The sequence below is a fragment of the Bison bison genome, unplaced genomic scaffold, assembly GCF_000754665.1.
Source record: "Bison bison bison isolate TAMUID 2011002044 unplaced genomic scaffold, Bison_UMD1.0 scf7180017864280, whole genome shotgun sequence".
NCBI classification, from domain to species: domain Eukaryota; kingdom Metazoa; phylum Chordata; class Mammalia; order Artiodactyla; family Bovidae; genus Bison; species Bison bison.
In genome coordinates, this window is record NW_011494852.1 from 7,964,310 (window position 1) to 7,983,540 (window position 19,231).

Sequence of the window (19,231 nt, forward strand, 5' to 3'; positions counted from 1 at the left end):
GGTGCCCAGGCAGACCATCTGTCACAGGTCCCCTAGTCCAGGATCCAGCTGGTTGATGGGCTGTAATATAAACCCTTGAAGGCAGATCCTAGGCTTCTCCCCTCACAGCTGGTGGTTCAATAACTGGCCTTGAGGTCAACCAGAAGCTGGACTTGAATCCCAGCTCCCTGACTAGTCAGATGTGTGACTTTGGGTAAGTGACTCAAGTTCCTGATTTATCAAATATGGGGTTGGGTTTCTTGAGACCAGCCTCCTTATTTTAAAGAACTATAAAGGATTAAACGTGTCATCTATATAGTATATATTTTTAAATATATGACTTTGTAGATTGTTATCAAGGAACCCAGGAAACAATAGAGAAACTTAAAAATGTGCTGCCATGTCAAATGACACTTTGACCTGTTACGGCAAATGCAATTGGTGGAACATGAAGCCAGCTCAGAGCCGCGCCATTCCAAACCTATTTAAAATATTAATATAAACTTATTAGCAGTAGATTATATATATATACACACACACACATATATTTACATAATTCCTTGGTTCAAAATCTGTAAGAATCAGAAATGGGGTGATTAATTTGGGGTGCCCACTAATATCCACTTCTTGAGTCCTAGGTCAGCGTTACCTGCTACCATGCTATGACTCAGAGGTTAATACGCAGGGAGACCCTTTTTACTCCCTTTGGTTTTAGATGACTGGGAGGAAAGGCTTGGTCTCCACACCGTCTCCCCTGGACACACACCCTGCTTTCTCGAGGGGCACCATTATATTCTTCCTTTATTGGTTGTCCTTGTATAATACAAATCTGCAAGTTTAGATACAAAAAAATCTGGAAATAAAAGATAGAAAAGTACCCGCCAGGCACCCCTTCCTTCTTCCTGGAACCCCTCCCCAGCGGGCACCGACGTGAGGTAACTGAGCTTCTTCTTATTCCCTTTCCCCTTCCCCCTACCCCACCTCCTGGCCTCCCAACTTGGCCCCCTATCCTCTTGAGACCTTGGTCCAAAGAAGAGGTAGGCCCCCGAGGGGAGGGGAGGGGTGGGAGGGGTGAGCACAGCATTGGCAGTGAACGCAGCAGGTGGGCAGAAGGAAGCCCTTTGCTTGTGCTGTGTATGGGGGTGGGATGATCGGACTTGGGGGTGGGCACTCAGGTGGGGCCCAGGAGGGTCCCTAGGTGGGTATCCCACCTCCATCCCACCCAACACTGGAAGGTAAAGAAGGTCAACAACAGAAACTGGGAAATGTAGCTCGAACCAAGGCGCTCAGTGGGACTGTGGCCATCCCCGTGTCTGGAGTGAGGGGAGAGGAGGTTGTGCCACCCTATGTCTGGCAGAGAAATGGGTCCATTAGCCAGGCTGGGTCCGTCCCTGAATTCCATCCCGCTGCAACCTGGGCGTCACAATGTCAGTTCCGTAGTGGTTGTGGGAGGTGATCGAGAGAAGGGGTTAGAGGGGCCATGGGAGGGTGCAGGACTAGGGGAGAGGTTGGGCCTCCACTCCCAGGTGTGGGGCACCCGGAGATGATGAGGTGGGCGGGGCGGCTCGGGCTACAGTTCAATCTCGAAGGTCTTCTGCAGGTCGCCCGAGAAGGGGTTGGAAGGCTTCTCCACAGCAGGTTTGCCTTCTAATGCTGCCCACTGGGCCTCGAAGGGGTCCAACTCAGGGGCCGGGGCTGGTGCTGGCTCTGGGGGCCAGGGCGCCCCATTGGGGCGTGGACGGGCCTGGCCCCCAGGGGCGCTGGGGGCAGCAGGCGGTGGGAAGGCCCCAGCTTTCCCGAGCAGGGTGGCGGGTTGGGGCTGGAGCTGTGCGGCTGAGCAGAAGGCGTTGGCCACCATCTGTGAGGGGGTGATGCCCACCACGGGCACACGGGGCATGGGTGGGTAGCCCAAGCCCGGGTAGGCGGGCACAAAAGGGGGCTGCATGTGCGGGGCCGGCAGGAACACAGCCACCTGGGCCGGTGTGGCGTCAAAGGGCCCCACGGGGGCAGGGAAGGGCTGCAGGCCGGGGGGCACAGTGGGCACAGGGGCCGCCTGCTGCTGCTGCTGCTGCTGCTGCTGCTGCTGCTGTGCCTTTGCCACCTGGGACACTTCCTCCAGCCACCTCTCGGCCTCCGAAGGAGTCCGCTTGTGCCCAGGCTGGAAGGCAGCTGCGGGGGTCACGGAGGGCTCACCCCAGGCAGAAGTCCCTGGAGAGAGAAGAGGGGCAGTTAGGGGTGTGGGCTGCAGCAGAGAGAACCCCAGGCTGGGGACCAGACTCTGCACCAGGCTGCTCGCCTTGCTTCTAGCCTGGCTCCTCATTAACTGCACGGACTTTGGACAAATGACTTGACCCCTCCTGAACCACATAAGGTCATACAGCTCTCAGAAAATTCAGTTCTGAAATTCTAAGGTCCTGAGATGGAAAATACAGGCAAGGGTGACAATCACACAGGCTGGCTTCCCTTCTGGTTGGTCAGTAACAAACCTGTTATTAAATACTTTTCAATATTACCCTTGGCTCTAATATTTTGACAGTATTGTTTTAGAAGGCTAAGATTCTAAGATTGCATGGCTCTTTCTCAGAATGTACTATTCTAACATGGTGGGTAAGTTTCAGTAGTTTTAAATTTGCATTTTCGAAGATTCTAGAGTTCTAAATTTACATTGTTTGGAATTCCAAGGTGCTTCACCAGTTCTGGGATAAGCATGTGGCTTGAGGGGAAATGCCTGGCATTATTTTCTCAGAGAGCCTGCTTTCGAGGCTGTGAGATTCCAAGGTTTTGTGGCTCCAAATCTATTAGGCTCTGATATCTTGTGATTCAAAGACTGTAGGTGTCTAGATTTTACAGTTCTAAGACAGGAAGGTTTAAACATTGATCCCATGGTTCTAAAGTTCTAATCCCATAATTCTTAAGTTATTTCATGGTTCTAGGATGAATCCTGGAGAAGGCAATGGCAACCCATTCCAGTACTCTTGCCTGGAAAATCCCATGGATGGAGGAGCCTGGTAGGCTGCAGTCCATGGGGTCACTAAGAGTCGGACACGACTGAGCAATTTCACTTTCACTTTCGTGCATTGGAGGAGGAAATGGCAACCCACTCCAGTGTTCTTGACTGGAGAATCTCAGGGACGGGGGAGCCTGGTGGGCTGCCGCCTATGGGGTCGCACAGAGTCAGATACGACTGAAGCGACTTAGCAGCAGCAGGATGAATCCATGTCCCTGAGATGACCTTGTGGTTCTAAGATGGTGCATGGTTCTCAAGTGGTAGATTCCACGATTCTACGATGATTCATAGCTCTTAAATGATCCATGGCCCTAAGATGATTCCATGGCTCTAAGATGATTCCATGGTTCTACAGTGATTGATTCCATGATTTTAGGATGATCTTGAATGATCCATGGTAATCTATGGATTCTATGGTAATATAATCTATGGTAATCTATGGTTTCTATGGTAATCTCATAGCTCTTAGATGACCCAGGGTTCCAAGCTTGTGGGATTCCAAGATTCCCAGAGTCTCTGCAGTGGTCCTGAAAGGAGCAGGGGTGGGAGGGCGGCAGGAGCATCACTGCAGGGAATCTGCATCAGGAGAAGGGCAGAGTCTACCTGTTGAGGCCGGCGGGGGCCCTGATGCTGGGGCTCCAGCACTGGCAAACGACGAGCTGATCTGCGTGCAGAGGGCACTGATGCTGTCGCTGTCACTGGCACCAGGCGGCTCCATCTCAGGCACTGGGAAGTCAGGAAAGGGTGGAGGTCAGCAAACAGGCTCTGCTCTTGACCTCAGCCCTGTGGCTGGCCCTCACAAGGTGTGTGTGTCAGCGGATTCGCTCTGCAGTAACGAAGTGGCCATGGCCACAAAAATAACTGTGTGTGTGTGTGTGTGTGTGTGTGTGTGTGACACCTGAGTGGTACAAGAGCCAAGCAGTATGTGACAGCAGAGTGATTCAGTTATACATACCTCCGTGTATATATGTGTGTGTGTATTCTTTTTCATATTCTTTTCCATTATTGTGTATTACTGGATATTGAATATATTAATAGTTCCCTGTGCTATACAGCAGGGCCTTGGTTATCTATTTTATATATAATAGTTTGTATTGATTATGTGTTTTCTAAGTGTGTGTAATGGTCACACCTGGTTCTGCAACTTCTGTGTGTGTATGTGACTTTCAGTTGCTCCTCTCTCTAAGTATGTGACTTCCGAGCATGATACCCACAGCAGAGTGGGCCATCTGTGTGAGTCTATGAAATTTCTGGGTAGCAAGTCACATCCAAGCAAGTGTGCAATTGGCTACAGGCACTCGAGGCTTCCACATAAAGTCTGGGGTGTCTGCCCCCTCAGAGAGCAGATGTGAGAGCCCTGGGGGTGTGCTTACTGGCAGGCTGCTTAATGAGGACAGCAAATGCGAGGGTGTGTGCAGGACACGGGAGTGAGCTGCAGGATATGGAGTGAGCGTGCGTCATTCCCAACAAGCGTTGGCACCTGCTCTGCAGTCACCTTTTGGACTAGCCCAGCCTCCTGGATACAGATCAACACCTCCCACACCAATCCCCGGGGCCGTAAGGGGGAGGTGTCACAGATCTGGCATATGGAAACAGGAGAGCAAGCCAGACCGCATGACTTCACTGACAGCTGGGAGGAAAGGCAGCCCTCCAGCCTGTCTCCCTCGGGCAAAACATAGTTCCATGCCACCTCTCCTCTCTTCCTCATGGCAGACGTTGTTTTTAAATCATGACATATGCCGTGTCTCTCCTTTTCCTGGTCCATGGCAGACATTAGTAATCAAACACGATGCTTTTCTCCCGTCTTTGCTCACTTTACCCCTCACCTGGCAAGACCTTGTGGCTCTACTGGCCAAATGCTGGAAGAAAGGACTCGAAATTCCATCTTTCCTCCAACATAAAAGAACATTTGTACCGCCTCTCTCCTATCACCAGCATGGCAGACATTGCTAATCAATGATGACATACTACCTTTGGCCTTGTCACTCTCCCAGGAAGGCATGTCTAATCAATAACAATGGGTCCTGCCTCCCACAGTCCTTTATTCACAAGCAACATGACGAATCTGTCACTGTGCTCCCTGATTCCATGATCCCCAGGCTACTCCTGCCCTTCATCTCCTGCTTCCATAAGCCAAATTCTGGGATTCATTTCTTGAGCAAAATGTAATAATCCTGCTCTCTCTTCTTGCTTGCCCAAAACAAATTTTGGTAATTAATCATGTGGTGTGCCACCTTACTCTCTTTTCTTGTTCATGCCAGACACTGTAAGGAGACCGTAATGTCTGCCATCACTCAGCTCTCCCTGCCCTAAACAGACATTCCTCTGAACCTGTATCCTTCACCTGTATCTCATGGCTCTACTGGTCAAAAGCTGGGAAGGGAGCATTAGCCTATGGTGCTTCAGTCTCCTGAGCAACAGCATGGCATCCAGGCTCAGCTGCTCTCCTCTCCCCTGCCCACGAACTTTTGCTCGTCAATCATTATGTATGCCACCTCTCTCCTGTCCCTAACTACAGCAGACAGTACTAACTGATCATGACTTGAGCCACCTTTGTGCTATCCCTTACCTGGAGCAGACATTGCTAATGGATCACAGCTTACACCCGCCCAGACTGATGGCACACATTGCTAATTGATCATGATGCGTTCCACCTTTCCTTTGCTGTGGCAGACTGTGCTAATCAATCGTGATGTGTACCACCTCTTCCCTATGTCTTGCTCAGAACAGTCAGGGGCATTGATCCCAATGTTCCTTCTTGCTGAGTCCTGGGCTCACCTGTGCCCTTCACCTGGAAGTCAGTGCGGCGCTGCAGTGTGGATGGCAGCTCATTCAGCCGTAGGCTCAGCTGCCGTTTGAAAGGTGAGTTCTTCTGGCTGAGTGCTGGGAACCCACGGAAGGAACCCTGACGAACCAGCTGCTCCAGGGGGGCATGGCGCCGGGGGATGGCAGCCGCAGTGGTGCCTGCAGGCACTGGGGTGCCTGCCTCACCCTTCTCACCAGGGGATGTGGTGGCCGGTGTTGGGGACACGTGCCCAGGCTGGGCAGGGCCAGGAGCCGCAGTTGGGGCAGCTGCTGCTTCTGCTAGAGACATGGGGGAGAGAGAGATGGTTAGATACCCCACCTTGGCATGGGGGCCTCTCCTCAGTCCCCTTGATTGTTTTCCAATGCTGCCTTCCTTACCCCATGTGCCCTGGCCTTAAGACAAGCTGGTCAGAGCCCTGAAATGTCCCTCATCCCCTCTCAAGCCAAGACCACTTTCCCCAGGAGGCCCATGGGGAGTCATCACCCAACCTGACCCTCTGGGTGTCTCAAGCTTTCTGTCCTCCATCCATCTTCCTCTGCTGCTTCTGCTATTTCTCCCTCTGAGATCTCCTGTCTCCCTTTCTAATCAACTTAACAAACACTTCTTTGGTGCATGACCAATGTATCAGGCATTGTTCCAAGTGCCTTGAAAGGATGAACTCATTCAATCCTCACCACCACCCAATGAAGTTGAAACTATCTTTATCCCCATTTTACAGATGTGGTAACTGAGGCCCAGCAATGGCAAGTGACTTGTCTAAGCCACACTGTGAAGGAAGGGGCAGGCTTATTCCACAATCTGAGCTCCAAACGACTGTGCTAACCTGCCTCTTCCTCTGGCCTGCTCTCTCCACGTCATGCTGTCACCCTCTGTCATTCCATCTGCTCTGTTCTTTGTCTGCCTCCCACCACTCTTCCCGCCTCAAGTACCTCCTCCATTCCTTCAGTTGCTACCCATTGTTCTAGACCCAGCTTGGCACACTTGCTCTGAGGAGTTTTCCAGATTGTTTCAACCCCTCAGCTTGGTATCGCTCCCCTCTGGGGCTGCTCTTTGTCCTCTGTGGGTACCTGGTCTCCCCACTCAGCACCAAATGGCAGGGTTCTCCTCACTCCTGCCTACACACAAACACACAGCCATCCTCCATGTGACCTCACCTGAGCCACAGCCTGAGTGTTGTGTGTGTGTGCTTAGTCACTCAATTATGTCCGACTCTTCATGACCCCATAGACTGTAGCCCACCAGGCTCCTCTGTCCATGGAGATTCTCCAGGTAAGAACACTGGAGTGGGTTGCCATGCCCTCCTCCAGGGGATCTTCCCAACCCAGGGATTGAACCCAGGTCTCCCGCATTGTAGGCGGATTCTTTACTGTCTTGAGCCACCAGGGAAGATGAGTGTTAGTGAGGTTAAACTCAGGGGCTTCCCAGGCTGCACTAGTGGTAAAAAACCTGCGGGACAATGCAGGAGATATGAGTCATGGGTTTGATCCCTGGGTTGGAAGATCCCCTGGAAGAGGGCATGACAACCCACTCCAGTGTTCTTGCCTGGAGAATCCCACAGATAGAGGAGCCCCATGCTGGCTACAAACCTTAAGTTTACATTTGTGAGTTTTGACAACTGTATACACTGTGTAACGAAACTGTGTAACATCAAGATCTAGAACATTGACACCAACCCAGACCATCCCCTCATGCTCATTCAGTCCCCACTCCCTAAGAAACCACCACTGTCCTGGTATTTTTTCATCACAGACTACTGTTGCCCAATCTGTAAGTTCACATAGAGTATACAGTTCAAAAGAGCCATACAGTATTATGCCCTTGTCTGTGGGTTTTATCCCTCATCGTGCAGTTGTGCATAGAGGCCCAAGTCACATACTGCTTGGCTCTTGTACCACTCAGGTGTGACACACACACACATGCACAGTTATTTCTGTGGCCATGGCCATTTAGTTACCGCAGAATGAATCCGCTGACCCACACACCTTGTGAGGGCCACAGAACTGGGGTCAAGGGCAGAGCCTGGGCCTGTTCTCTGACTTCCCAGTGCCTGAGATGGAGCCGCCTGGTGCCAGTGACAGCGACAGCCTATGCATGTCTGCCCTGACATCAGTGCCCTCTGCATGCAGATCAACTTGTCGTTTTCCAGTGCTGGAGCCCCAGCATCAGGGCCACAGTCCGTGGGGTCGCAAAGAGTAGAACACAGCTGAAGTGATTTAGCACAAGGAAGACAAGGAGGCTGTCCAGCGCTTCTCCCATCGTCCACGAGGGGGCGATGAGGCTCTCCCCCAGGTCAGTCGGGTCCGACTCTGTGCAACCCCATAGACGGCAGCCTACCAGGCTTCTCTGTCCCTGGGATTCTCCAGGCAAGAATACTGGAGTAGGTTGCCATTTCCTTCTCCAATGCATGCATGCCTGCTAAGTCGCTTCAGTCGTGTCTAACTCTGTGTGACCCCATAGACGGCAGCCCACCAGGCTCCTCTGTCCACGGGATTCTCTAGGCAAGAATACTGGAGTGGGTTGCCATTTCCTTCTCCAGGTCAAGCTGGGGGCAGTGGAACCAGGCTGAGATGGTTAGAACCACTAAACCACTTCTGTCCCACCACCTGGGGCCTCAGAAAGTCTCCTCCTAACTCTGGGCTGCAGGTTCCCCATTTGAACCTGGAATAAACACCTCCCTGCTGCCTCCCAGGCCTCCTGAGAGCCTCAGTTGAGACAGTGAATGTTCAACTGCTCTGGAATCCCACAAAAGCTTGGTAAACAACTTTGTGGAAAGGGCACTGTTCCCTATCTCCTAAACTGAAGAGAGCTCTTTTGTAGACGTTCGGTGCCTCCAGACTGTGAATCAGTGCATCATCGGGCAAAACACCATGATGTGCTCAGCAAATCATATACCACACTTTGTAAACTCTCATTTTTGCGGTGCAAACTCTAAAATGCTTTCTACCTGGAAGTTATATTATCCTTTGGATGGAAACAGCAAAATCCATTGCAAACTCTAAAGCACATGACATTCTTGGTAAATTCTAATATCCTATATAAGTAGTAAACTTACCCACTCAGTGTGTTCTTTTGCAAACAATAAAATATCATATATTCAGGCCCTCTGTTAACCATACTTTGTAATCTGTTTTGCCACTGATAAAGTTCTTTACAAATTCTGATAGATGATGTAAACATAAAATATTTTGTAAGCCGTGCAGAAATCTTTAAATTTGTCAAGAGGTTTGTAAGTGGTCCCATAATTTACCAAGAAAAATAGACATTGTAAACCTGAACATTATAGCAAGTGATAAAAACTTGTTTTCTTAACCTTTTAGCTAGAAATGTTTTAAGCTCACAGAAAAGATGTAAAAATGGAACACAGAGCACACAGGTTCTCTAAACCAATGTTCCCCAGTGTTAACTTGTTACATATTCGAGCTGTCTCTGCTTCCATAATTGTCTTTCTGTAACATTTAAGTTGCAACAGCCAAGACATGGAAACAATGTAAATGTCCATTGACAGATGAATGGATAAAGAATATATGGTGTGTGTATATATATACACAATGGAATATTACTCAGCCATAAAAAGGAATGAAATAATGCCATTTACAGCAATATGAATGGGCTTAGAGATGATCATATTAAGTGAGGCAAGTCAGACAGAGAAAGACAAATATCAAAGATGTCACTTACATGGGGGATCTAAAAAAAATGATACAAATGAACTTATTCACAAAACAGAAACAGGACTTCCTCTGTGGCTCAGTGAATCTGCCTGCCAATGCAGGAGACACAGTTTGCATCCCTGACGGAAGATCCCACATGCCACAGAGCAGCTAAGTCCACGTGCCACAACTGTTGAGCCTGTGCTCTAGAGTCCAGGAGCGGAAACTACTGAGCCCACTTGCTGCAGCCTCGGAAGCCCTCAAGCTCTCGAGCCTGGACTCTGCAACAAGAGAAGCCCCCGCTTGCTGCAACTAGAGAAAAGCCCACGCAACAAAGAAGACAGCATGGCCAAAAATAAATAAATAAATAAAATTAGGAAAAAACCAAACAAGCAGACATTGAAATAGACTCACAGACATAGAAAACAAGCCTACGGTTACCAAAGGGGAGGTGGGAGGGGGGATAAATTAGGAGTTTGAGACTAACAGATACACATTACTATATGTAAAACAGATAATTTGTAAAGAATTTTATCACAGTATAATTTCTCACTTGGGGAATTAAACATGGATATGATACATTAGGTAATCTACAGTCCATATTCCAATTTCTACTCATATTCTTTATGGATATTAATACATATTTCAACACATATATTCAAAATATATATATTGAATTGAACATTGAATACATATATTTATATAATATCCAGGATCTAATACATGATCGAACATTGCATTTTTTATTAATAATATCTGTCAAATCTCTTCAGTCTTCTTTATCCTGAATCCCAATGGTAAATTCTTTGTAAATTCTAAGCAGTTTTCCAAAAATTTAAAAACTAAAAGCCGCAGTAAAAAATAAATAGAAAAATTATGTTTTGATCCAACACATAATACACTCAAATATTTAAAAAACACAGTTTGAGAACTTACAAACTGTTTGCCTTGACCTAGAATGTTAGAGCTTGCCAGGTATTTTTCCAACTTTCATGACAGCAATCCACAGTAAGAAATATGTTACCTGGTAACCCGTCCCCCTCCCCCACCACTCACATAGACCCACTGACATAAAAGTACATAACTACATTTACCCTTACTACATTCCCTTATGCTGATATTTTCCTGTCGTTTTCTATTTTATTTCTTAAAATGCCAACCACAACCCAGCAATTTGACTTCGACAACCCATTAACAGGGTGGATACACAGTTTGAAAAGTCTGGGAACCTCCTTGGGTTAGCAGATAATAAAGCGCTCGGTGAGCTTTGCCAGGGTTTGTGGCCGGTAGAATATTGCCCAAAGGACTCCTTAAACCCAAGTACGCTGTAGAAACTGCAACCAGACTTCGTGGTCGGTGCCTTGCTTTTTTTTTTCTTTTTGGGGGTGGCTTGTTTTGGGTTTTGTTTTGTGTGTGTTTTCTTTTCTGCTTTGTAAACTGTAGAGCCCCGGTACCTCGGCTCTTCTCACTCAAACCGGATCCCTTAGCCACACCCCCGGCCCATCCGATGCCCCGCCCCGCCCGCCGGGCAGCACCCACCTTTCTTTTTGTCCTGGGCCTCTCGCTCCGCCGGCCGCCCGCCCCCAGACAGGCGGAAGGAGCCCTCGCGGGCGAAGCTGGTGCGGCTGGCGTCGAAGGCAGCTGTGACCCCGCATTCCTTCTCCCGCCGCTGTTTCCGCTCCAGGCAGGCCGCAAAAGCACAGCCCACCGCGTGGCTCAGCCTCTCGCCCTGTGGGAAGAGGTGGAGCTGGCCTTAGCGACTCTGTGCTGCACACCGGACGCCGGCAGCCCCGGGTTCCAGCAGCTGGGTGACCCCGAGTCCCTTCACCTCTCTTGGGCCTCCGTGCACAACTGCACGACGAGGGACAAAAGCCGCAGACAACAGCGTAATAACTGTAGTGCTCTGTTGAATTGTATTACTCTATGTGAACTTACAGAATGGGCAAAACTAGTCTTTGATGGAAAAACATCAGAACAGTGGTTGTTTCTTACAGAGTGGGGATGGGGACTGACTGAGCACGAGGGGACCAGTCTGGGTTGGTGGCAATGCTCTAGACCTTGATGTCACACAGTTTCGTTACACAGTGTACACAGTTGTCAAAACTCGACAAATGTATACTTAAGGTTTGTTGGCAGCATGAATTTCACTTCAAAAGAAGAAGAGCTGGAGGGTCCAGTGGTTAGGACTCCATGCTTTCACTGCAGCGGGCATAGGTTCAAACCCTGGCTGGGGAACTAAGATCCCATGGGCTGCAACTTGAGGCCAAAAGAGAAAGCTGGAAACAAATATGAATTCTGCTTACTGGTATGCAAGCTGAAGTGTTTGGGGGAAGTATTCTGATGTCTGCAACTTTGAAATGCATCAAAAAATAAGATGTGTAGGTAAGTGATATAAGTCCAGGCAAATGTTAATCGCCGGATCTGCGTAGAAGGGTGTACAAGTGACTGCTGACTTTACAAATCTTTCAAGTTTGCCTACTTGAGAGGCTCCAAAGCCAGAGACAGCATCACTGACTCAAATGGACATGAGTTTGAGCAAACTCCAGGAGACAGTGAAGGACAGGGAAGCCTGGTGTGCTGCAGTTCATGGGGTCACAAAGAATTGGACATGACTGAGCAACTGAACAACAACAAAGGCCAGAGAGCCTGAGATTGATCCTGGCTTCCCATTTCTCAGCTGTGTGACCTCAAGAAAATCCCTTCCAGTATTCGAGGCTCCGCATCTGTAAAATGAGGGCTGTAATAGCACCCACTTCATCGGGTCGTTGCAAGAAAGGTGAATGAATCTATGCAGGGCATGTGGCACAAAGCCAGGCACAGGGAAACCCACATATGTGTCAGCAAAAATTTTGTGTAGCCCTGGGTTGAGCCCTGGTTTGCACCCTTTTACAGAATCCTCACAAGAGTGCCAGGAGGTGGACAACCTTGTGAACCTATTGTACAGATGAAGAAACTAAGGTTCGGTCAACCTGCCCATTATAACAAGTGAATGGCCAAGTTGGGATTCTCATGAGGTATGTCTGACTTCTGTTCCCTAAATAAGATGCTCTGCTGCTGCTGCTGCTGCTGCTAAGTCGCTTCAGTCGTGTCCGACTCTGCGCGACCCCATAGATGGCAGCCCACCAGGCTCCTCTGTCCCTGGGATTCTCCAGGCAAGAACACTGGAGTGGGTTGCCATTTCCTTCTCCAGTGCATGCATGCATGCTAAGTCGCTTCAGTCATGTCCGACTCTGCGAGACCCCATAGATGGCAGCCCACCAGGCTCCTCTGTCCCTGGGATTCTCCAGGCAAGAATACTGGTGTGGGTTGCCACTTCCTTCTCCCAGAAACAAGATGCTCAGTCACCTCTTAAAGTTAAATTTGAGGACAAACATCCTCAACCCAGTGCCAGCAATCTGAATCCAACAGCATATTAAAAAGGTTATGCACCATGATCAAGTGAGATTTATTCCAGGAATGCAAGGTTGGTTTAACGTATGAAAATCAATCAACCACATTAATAGAATGAAAGAAAAAAAAAACCCCACATGACTCTCTTGATTCTCACAGGAAAAGCATATGACAAAATCCAGCACCCTTTCATGATAAAAACTTTCAACAAAGTTGGAATAGAAGGGAATTTCCTCAACCTTATATACGACATTTATGAAAAACTCACACTTAACATTATCCTCAGTGGTAAAAGACAAAGCTTTCCCCTAGATCAGGAACAAGATGAGGATGCCATTTTCATCATTTCTATTCAACACTGTATTGGAAGTTCTATCTAGAGTAACTAGACAAGAAAAAGAAATAAAAGGCATCCCAAGTTGGAAAGAGAGAAGTAAAATTACTTCTGGCTGCAGAAAGCATGATCATATACTTAGAATATCATAAAGGAGCCACAATTAGTGCAAATAAATAAATTCAGCACAGTTGTAGGATACAAAATCAACCCACTAGAACAAATAATGCAGAAAGGAAATAAAGAAATCATTTCCATTTACAATGGCATCCAAAAGAATAAAATGCTTAAGAATAAATTTAACCAAGGAAATAAAAGATGTAAACATTGAAAACTACACAACATTGTTGAAAGAAATTTAAGAGGACTTAAATAAATGGAAATACATCCTGTGTTTGTGGATTGGAAGACTAATATTGTTAAAAGGGCAATATTTTCCAAAGCATTCTGCAGATTGAATGCAATCCCTTTTAAAATCTCAATGGGCTCTTCCACAGATGGAAAAGCTGATCCTGAAATTCTTATGGAATTGCAAGGGACTCAGGAGAGCCAAAACAATTTGGAAAAAGAATAAAATAGAATAACTCACACTTTCCAGTTTAAAAACTTACCCAAAGCTAAAGCAGTCAATGCAAAATAATGGGATGCTAGCATAAGGACAGACATACAGACCAACAAAACTGAGAGCTCAGATACTGGAACAACTGGAGATTCACATGAAAAATAAATGAAGGTTGACTCCTACCTCACATCATGTATAAAAACGAACTCAAAATGGATCAAAGACCTAAATATAAGAGCTAAGGCTATACATGGCTGGATGGCTGGATGGCATCACCGACTTAATGGACATGAGTTTGAGCCAGCTCCAGGAGATGGTGAAGGACAGGGAAGTCTGGCGTGCTGCAGTCCGTGGGTTGCAGAGTTGAACATGACGGAGTGACTGAACAAGACTATAAAACTCTTAGAATAAGACATTTGGTAAATCTCTGTGACCTTGGATTTGTCAGTGAATTCTTAGATATGATATATGACACCCAAAACAGAAATAACAAAAGAAAAAAATTGAGAGATTGAACTTCATCAAAATGTGTACATTTTTACATCAAAAGACACTACCAAGAAAGGGAAAAGGCACCCCAGAGAATGAGGGGAAAGCTCTGCAAATCACACAACTGATAAGTATTTAGTATCCAGAATATAGAAAGAGCTCTCACAACAGTAAAAAGTCAAACAACCCAGTTAAAAATGGGTAAAGGATTTGAATAGGTATTTCTCTGAAAAAGATGTACAGTTGGCCAATAAGCACATGAAATGATGCCCAACATCATTAGTCATCAGGGAAATACAACAGTGAGATACCACTCACATCTATAGGATGGCTATAATACAAAAAGTGTTGACAAGGATATGGAGAAATTGGAACCCTCGTACAGCGTGAGTGGGAATGAAAATGGTGCCGCCACCAAGGAAAACAATTTGGCAATTACTCAAAAAATGTGGACTGCTATGTGTAAAATAGATAGCTAGTGGGAACCCGCTGTATAGCATAGGGAGCCCAGCTCAGTGCTTGGTGATGACCTAGATGGGATGAGAGGTTGAAAGGCAGGTCCAAGAGGGAGGGGATATAATACAACACTGTAAAGCAACTATACCCCAATTAAAAAAAAAATTAAATTTACTATATGCCCCAGCAATTCCACTCCTAAGTACAAACCCAGAAGAATTAAAAACAGGCATTCAAACAAATACTTGCATACCAACGTCCATAGAAGTGCTAGTCCTAATAGCCAAAAGGTAGAAACAAACCAAATGTTCATCAATGGATAAATAAAGTAAAATGTGGTATGTCCATACAATGGAATATTATTGGTTCATTAAAAGGAATGAAATAGAGTCATGTTACAACAAGCATGAATCTTAAAAACATTGTGCTAAGTGAAAGAGCCAGTCATAAAATATCATATACTGTATGATCCTGTTTGTACACATTGTCTACAACAGACAACTCCATAGAGACAGTAAGCAGGCAGTGACTTCTTAATGGGTATGAGGTGTCTTCGAGGAGTGATAAAATGTCTGGAACTAGATAGAGGTGATGGAATTGTGTAACAGCATTGTGAATATATATATATGTCACTGAATCATACACCTTAATTACTTTGGGACTTCCCTGGTGGTCCAGTGGTTAAGACTCCAAGCTCCCATTGCAGTGGGCACGGGTTCCGTCCCTGGTTGGGAATCTAGGATCCCGTATGCCCCATGATGCAGACAAAAATACATAAATAAGTAAAATTTCAAAATAAGGAAAAATTCATGGAGCTGTGCCTGGGTCATCTGTACATGTTACTGTATGTATATGTTCCTCAAATGAGAAAAGCTAGAGAAACATGAAGAATTATTGACAAAGAGGAGGAGGATGATAAATAATGTTTTTCTGAGTGCTTCCTATACGCCAGGCATTGTTCCAAATACTCTATATCAAACTCGTCAAGTCTCACAATAATCCTCTGTTAGGGGCTGTGAATGGATTTCCCAGGTGGTGCTATTGGTAAAGAACCTGCCTGCCAATGCAGGAGACACAAGAGCTGCGGGTTTGATCCCTGAGTCGGGAAGATCCTTTGGAGGAGGGCACAGCAACCCACTCCAGTATTTTGCCTGGAGAATCCCATGGACAGAGGAGCCTGGCAGGCTTACAGTCCATAGGGTTGCACAGAATCAGACACGACTGGAGTGACATAGCACGCACGCACTCAGGGACTCTGAACACACCCCCTTTTCCAGATGAGGACAGAGAGGAGAGGTAAGCTGAGTGACTTGCCCAATACCGCCCAGCGGGCTGAGGTTCAGAATACCAGGGCATGGGAGACACAGAGTCAGGTGGCTTTGGGCTTCAGTGGTACTCACCGAATCCTTGAGTGCCAGGAAACAGTGGCAGATCCAGCGACGGGTGGTCCCATCACGGCAGATGTAGGAGAAAGCCTTGTCCAGGTTGCGGTCAGGAGCACAGAAGGAGACCTTTTCGATGGTCTGGTCCACCAGCAGATCCTGGGAGGGAGGCCAGGAAAGGAATGTGAACTGTCTCTCATGTATTCATTCAGTATTCCCTTCGTGTCTGGACTGTGTCCTGTCCCAAATGGCTTGGGGGCCTGCATTTGTTGAAACAGCTGTGGGCCCTGCTCACATGGGGCTCCCGAGTTTAGGGCGGGAGTCAGACTCATCACCCAATGGAGACAGGCCAGAGTCCCAGCCACGCTGTTCTTGATGGGCGGAGGGCTCAGGGCTGGATCTGGGAGGTGCAGGGGCTTTTGGGAGCAAGATGAGGTGCCTGACCCAAGCTGGATGGGAGTCCGGCAAAGCTTCCTGGAGGGGGTGAATCCTTTTCAGTCATTAACCTAATTGTCAACACGTGCTGGCTGGCTTCCCGGGCAGTCTCTGGGCTAGGGGGAGGGAATTCAATGGTGAGCAGACAGAGACCCAGGTCCTGGTCCACGGTGCTTCCATCTGGCCGGGTAGATGGACAATAAGCGCATAACAGCTAACATTTATTGATCGGAACACTTCTGCTATACCGGGCATGGTTTTAAACTATTTGCACATACATTCTCACTGAATGGTAGGCTCCACTTTTATCCTCATTTTTGCAGATAAGGCAAGTGAGGTATGACAAGGGTTAAATCTCACCCTGCCCCCTTCATGCCTGGGGTCACCCAGCTGGAAAGTGGGTGGGCTGGAAGACCAGCTGAGGCAACTGCTCTAGTCTGTGCTCTCACCCACACGCCATGCTGGTTCACAAATAGCCACAGGACTCATCCTGAATTATGACTGTGAGATGTGCCAATATATTATAGGAGCACAGAGCTGAATCTTGAAGGTCCCTGAGGGAGGGAGATCCCAGAGGTGGGTGAGAAGGCCCCATTCAAGCAGGCTGAGGAGAGGGGGGCCCAGCCCACTCCCAGGCCCACAGGTCTCCTACCTTGGTCTTGTCGTCCACAACCCGGAGCCCATCGGCTGACACCCACAGGACAGACTTCACGGACTTCCGACCCATCTGAAATGGAGGCAGACAGAGGGTGTGGTCAGGGCTGCCTCTTCTGCTCTGACCTTGCTCCGTCCCTGCTCCAGCCCTTCACTCACCGCCTTCAACTTCTTCACAGCATCTTCACACACGTGCATCCCCCGGGACTCCTCCACCTCCACGTGGCCCAAGTACTTGGTGGGGAAGGGAAGGAGGACATGAAACAAGCACAGTCATCAGTGATTCCTGGTGTTCACCGGGCTGCTGTATCAGGCAGTGTCCTAAGCACATCGTGTGTATTAACTCGTTACTCTGCATCTCAGACCTGCAAGGTGGGGGACTCCATTCTCCTCCCAGATATACAAGTGAGAAAACTGAAGCACAGTTCGGACTAGTGATTCTCACCCTGCCTCTGTCCCTGGGTTTTTTTGTGTATGTGGAATATAATTGCTTTACAGTGCTGTGGTGGTCTCTGCTGTACATCAATCACTCCACCCATCTAGGTCATCACAGAGCACCAAGCTGGTCTCCCTGGGTTATACAGTAGATTCCCAATAGCTATCTATTTTGTTCATGGTAGTATACACACGTCAATATGACTCTCCCAAATTCAGACCTCCTTCTCCTTCCCCTGCTATGTCCACAAGTCCTATGTCTGCAGCTCTCTTCTTGTATCCCTGGGATTTCTTAACACATCTCGGTGTCCGTCTGAGTGACACTGTCTGCGCCTGAGGACTGGCCTCATGCAATGACTGATGGGAGCTGGGGTACACATGCTCCAGCCCCCTCACCCCGCAGGTGGGATGGTCCGATTTCCCAGAGTTCCCCAGTGGCATCAAGTTCAGTTGCTCACAGCTGTAGTTTAGTAAAACACCCTTTATTGGCCATCTTCCAGTCCTCATTCTCTCTAGCATTTCCTGCACCTCTCAACAGCCCCTCACACAAGATCCACTTCTAGGGGAAGGGCAAATAAGGCAGGGTAGGGAGGAGAGGAGAGTGTGTGTGTGTGTGGGGGGGGAACCCCCCCTTCTGTGACCATCATCTGTTGTCTCCTAGCCAGGAAGAGACTGAGTGGAGATTTGAACCTGAATCTTGCCATCTCCCTTATAAATTTTAGTGTGTGTTGTAAAGAGTCGTGGTGGTCTAAACCAGAAAGCACTTAACAGTAGTGAAAGTGAAAGTCGCTCAGTAGTATAGGACTCTTTGCTACCCCCAAAGACTATACCGTCTACCGTCCATTTAATTCTCCAAGCCACAATACTGGAGTGGGTAGCCTTTCCCTTCTCCAGGGGATCTTCCCAACCCAGGGGTAGCACCCAGGTCTCCCGCATTGCAGGCGGATTCTTTACCAGCTGAGCCACAAGGGAAGCCCAGGAATACTGGAGTGGGTAGCCTATCCCTTCTCCAGTGGATCTTCCCAACTCAGGAATCGAACCGGGGGCTCCTGCATTGAAGGCGGATTCTTTACCAACTGAGCTATCAGGGAAGCCCACTTAACAGTAGAGGGCTTTGCAAATGCTACAGAATCTTTGCGACCTTCTAGTGCCCCCCTGGAGACTGTGAGCTCCCACAGAACAGCGTGACTCCAGGCGGGAGGAGTCCCCCAACACACACTCCAGGTAGTATTTTCCTGGCACGAGAGAATGTGTCTTAGGTTTTAATCCCAACTGTGAGGGACCCAGGCTGGGGGACGGGGGGCGCTAATGTTGTAGGATCCACAGTTCTTTGCGGATGTCAAGTCTCTTCCACACAGGCTAAGGTCTCCTTCACCTCACGGGGCACTGGAAGGCATGAGCACATCAAACCGCAGGACTACAGCTACAGCCACGCCCGGCCGAGCCCCGCCCACTCACCCTGACCGGGAAGCTGCACGTGCCCTTGCGCACCGCGTCCTCATCCGCTTGCCACTGGTGTGGGCGCGATGCTTCAGGCACATAGGCTGGCTTCCTCCGCCGCAGGCTCTGCCTTAGCTTGTTCATGGTGCCCGCCCCGTCTGCTGACACAAAACAGGGGTGCAGGTCAAGGGCGAGGGTCAGAGGAGGCTGGT

The 19,231-nt window shown here is 48.3% G+C and overlaps 1 protein-coding gene across 3 annotated transcripts in view; it reads right to left on the minus strand.

The window, feature by feature from the left end:
• Positions 1–277: 277 nt before the first annotated feature.
• NUMBL (numb homolog (Drosophila)-like) overlaps positions 278–19,231 on the minus strand; it is a 25,293-nt gene continuing 6,339 nt past the window's right edge. The window contains exons 3-10 of one of the 3 annotated variants that reach the window (XM_010849242.1): positions 19,038–19,177; positions 17,304–17,378; positions 17,143–17,217; positions 16,074–16,214; positions 10,982–11,171; positions 5,765–6,067; positions 3,590–3,712; positions 278–2,187 (exon numbers count right to left, since the gene is read on the minus strand). In XM_010849242.1, the coding sequence (XP_010847544.1) occupies positions 1,550–2,187; positions 3,590–3,712; positions 5,765–6,067; positions 10,982–11,171; positions 16,074–16,214; positions 17,143–17,217; positions 17,304–17,378; positions 19,038–19,163 (1,671 nt within the window). In that variant the 5' untranslated portion in view covers positions 19,164–19,177 and the 3' untranslated portion in view covers positions 278–1,549. Of the gene's footprint in view, positions 2,188–3,589; positions 3,713–5,764; positions 6,071–10,981; positions 11,172–16,073; positions 16,215–17,142; positions 17,218–17,303; positions 17,466–19,037; positions 19,178–19,231 lie in introns of those variants that run through there. The other 2 variants (XM_010849241.1, XM_010849240.1) reach the window with 2 other exon arrangements.